This window comes from Ambystoma mexicanum, chromosome 4p (genome assembly GCF_040938575.1).
Source record: "Ambystoma mexicanum isolate Mex_15411 chromosome 4p, UKY_AmexF1_1, whole genome shotgun sequence".
NCBI lineage: Eukaryota > Metazoa > Chordata > Amphibia > Caudata > Ambystomatidae > Ambystoma > Ambystoma mexicanum.
In genome coordinates, this window is record NC_090927.1 from 142,682,218 (window position 1) to 142,684,613 (window position 2,396).

General features: G+C 40.5%; 1 protein-coding gene across 1 annotated transcript; it reads right to left on the reverse strand.

Moving 5' to 3' along the window:
* Positions 1-291: 291 nt before the first annotated feature.
* LOC138452797 (general transcription factor II-I repeat domain-containing protein 2-like) lies at positions 292-2,097 on the reverse strand. The gene has a single exon (XM_069605140.1). It carries the CDS (start codon positions 2,095-2,097, stop codon positions 292-294), a length of 1,806 nt encoding a protein of 601 aa, XP_069461241.1.
* Between the last annotated feature and the right edge of the window lie 299 nt (positions 2,098-2,396).

Genomic DNA, 2,396 nt, shown 5'->3' on the forward strand with positions numbered 1-2,396 from the left:
TCTTAGAGATTGTAGTGAGGCCTGGGACCTGCGGGATGCCGCAGTAGCCCATGAACTCTCTGACACTCTAGAGCAGGGGTCCTCAAACTTTTTAAACAGGGGGCCATGTTAACGGTCCCTCAGACCGTTGGAGGGCCGGACTATAGTTAAAAAAAAAAACTATGAACAAATACCTATGCACACTGCATATATCTTATTTTGAAGTGAAGAAACAAAACGGGAATAAATACAATAAATACAATATTTAAAATGAAGAACAAGTAAAGTTAAATCAACAAACTTACCAGTATTTCAATGGGAACTATGGGCCTGCTTTTGGCTAACGAGATGGTCAATGTCCGGTTCCATATTTGTCACTGCTAGTCGTAACAAGTGATGCAAGTGTTCATCCGTTAGTCTAGATCTGGTTGGAGATTTCAGATGTTTCATTCTGGAAAAAGTCTGTTCACAGACATAAGTGCTGCCAAAGATGGTTGCCATTTTGAGTGCATGGTTCCTGAGATGAGGATATGTCTCGGAAGGGAGAGATGCATAGAAACTATGAAGGCTGCTTGACTTGAATGCGTCCTTCAGAGAGTCACAATTCTGCAGTTCAGCCAGTTCCATTTGGTAAATTGTATCCACATTTTCAATGTCAATAGAAAATGGGTTACGGAAAAGCTGTATGTCCTGTTCATGGAGATGAAGCTCTTTAAATCTAAATTGGAACTCCTTTTGCAATTTTTCTAGTGAATCCACACATGTTTTGTTTGGGAATGCAACCAATGGTTTTTCCGCTAACAGATTTTGAGTTGTGGGTGGATGGCAGAAGTTTTCCTCCTTCACTTGTTTGATGAGGAGGCCTAATTTTATTTCAAATGCTTTGACATGTGATTGCATATCACAGATGAGCTTCCCTTTTCCTTGAAGTTGCACATTGAAACTGTTGAGTAGCTCTGTTACATCTGTTAGAAAGGCAAGGTGCCATTTCCATTCTGCATCATTGAGCTCTGGTACTTCTTTGTTTTTTGAAAGAAGAAAAGCTGTAATCTGTGGAAGTAAGTCATAGAAACGTTTCAAAACTCTCCCTCGACTCAGCCAACGGACTTCTGTGTGGTACAGAACATCTCCATAGTCAGCATTTAGCTCAGACAGAAATTCCTGAAATTGTCTGTGCTTTAGTGCATGAGCTCTAATGAAGTTAACACAAGATACCACAATTGTCATAACAGAGTCAAACTTCAGTGATTTACTACACAGCGCTTGTTGGTGGATGAGGCAGTGTATGGCTATTGGATGAGAATAATTATGTTTGTCCATCTCTTGGTTAATGCGAGCAATTACTCCTTTCTTAGACCCCACCATGCTAGGAGCACCATCAGTTGTCACACTGGCTAGTTTAGCCCAGTCCAGCTCCAAACCATTCAAAGTTTGGCAAACCTTTTCATAGATATCCTCTCCTGTAGTTGTTCCTTTGATGCTTTGCAGTGCAGCAAGCTCTTCTGTGACTTCGAAATTGTCATTCGTCCCACGAATAAAAATTAAAAGTTGTGCAGAATCACGAACATCATTGCTTTCGTCAAGTGCCAAGGAAAAATAGGAAAGTTTTTTTGTCAGGTTTTGCAAATGCTGATACAGATTGTCTCCCATTTCTTCAATCCTCCGTGTAAGTGTAGGTCCTGAAAGACTCACTGTACTAAATAAATCGGCCTTCTCTGGACACATCTCTTTGGCAACAGAAAGAAGGCATTCTTTAACAAATTCTCCCTCCACGAATGGTCTGCCAGTGCGCTCTATTAGCTTGGCAACTTGAAAACTTGCTCTCAGTGATGAAATATTTAGCTGCTTCTGCTTCACAAAAGTATTTTGCTGAGCTGTCAATGTATTTTTCAGTTTTAATATTTTATCTTTTCTCACTTCTCCGACCAAACAATCATATTTATCTTTATGTTGAGTTTCATAGTGTCGACGCAAATTGTATTCTTTGAACACAGACACTATATTCTGGCATATCAGACACACAGCTCTTTCCTTGTACTGTATGGAAAAGTAATCATAAATCCACTGTTCTTTGAATATCCTACACTCCGAGTCAATTTTTATCTTTCTTGACATCATTGTTTCCTAGGGATTCCAAATTGCTATTAGTAAAATACCAATAAAAACAATATACCAACAACATTACCCCACATTAGGTGCAATATAGTCCCCCACATTAGGCTGGCAGTATAGTTCCCCCACATTAGGCTGGCAGTATAGTCCCCCACATTAGGTTGGCAGTATAGTTCCCCCCACATTAGGCTGGCAGTATGTTCCCCCACATTACGTTGACAGTATAGTTCCCCCCACATTACATTGACAGTATAGTTCCCCCCACATTGCGGGGCTTATGTACCGGGCATGGTATCGGGGACTCT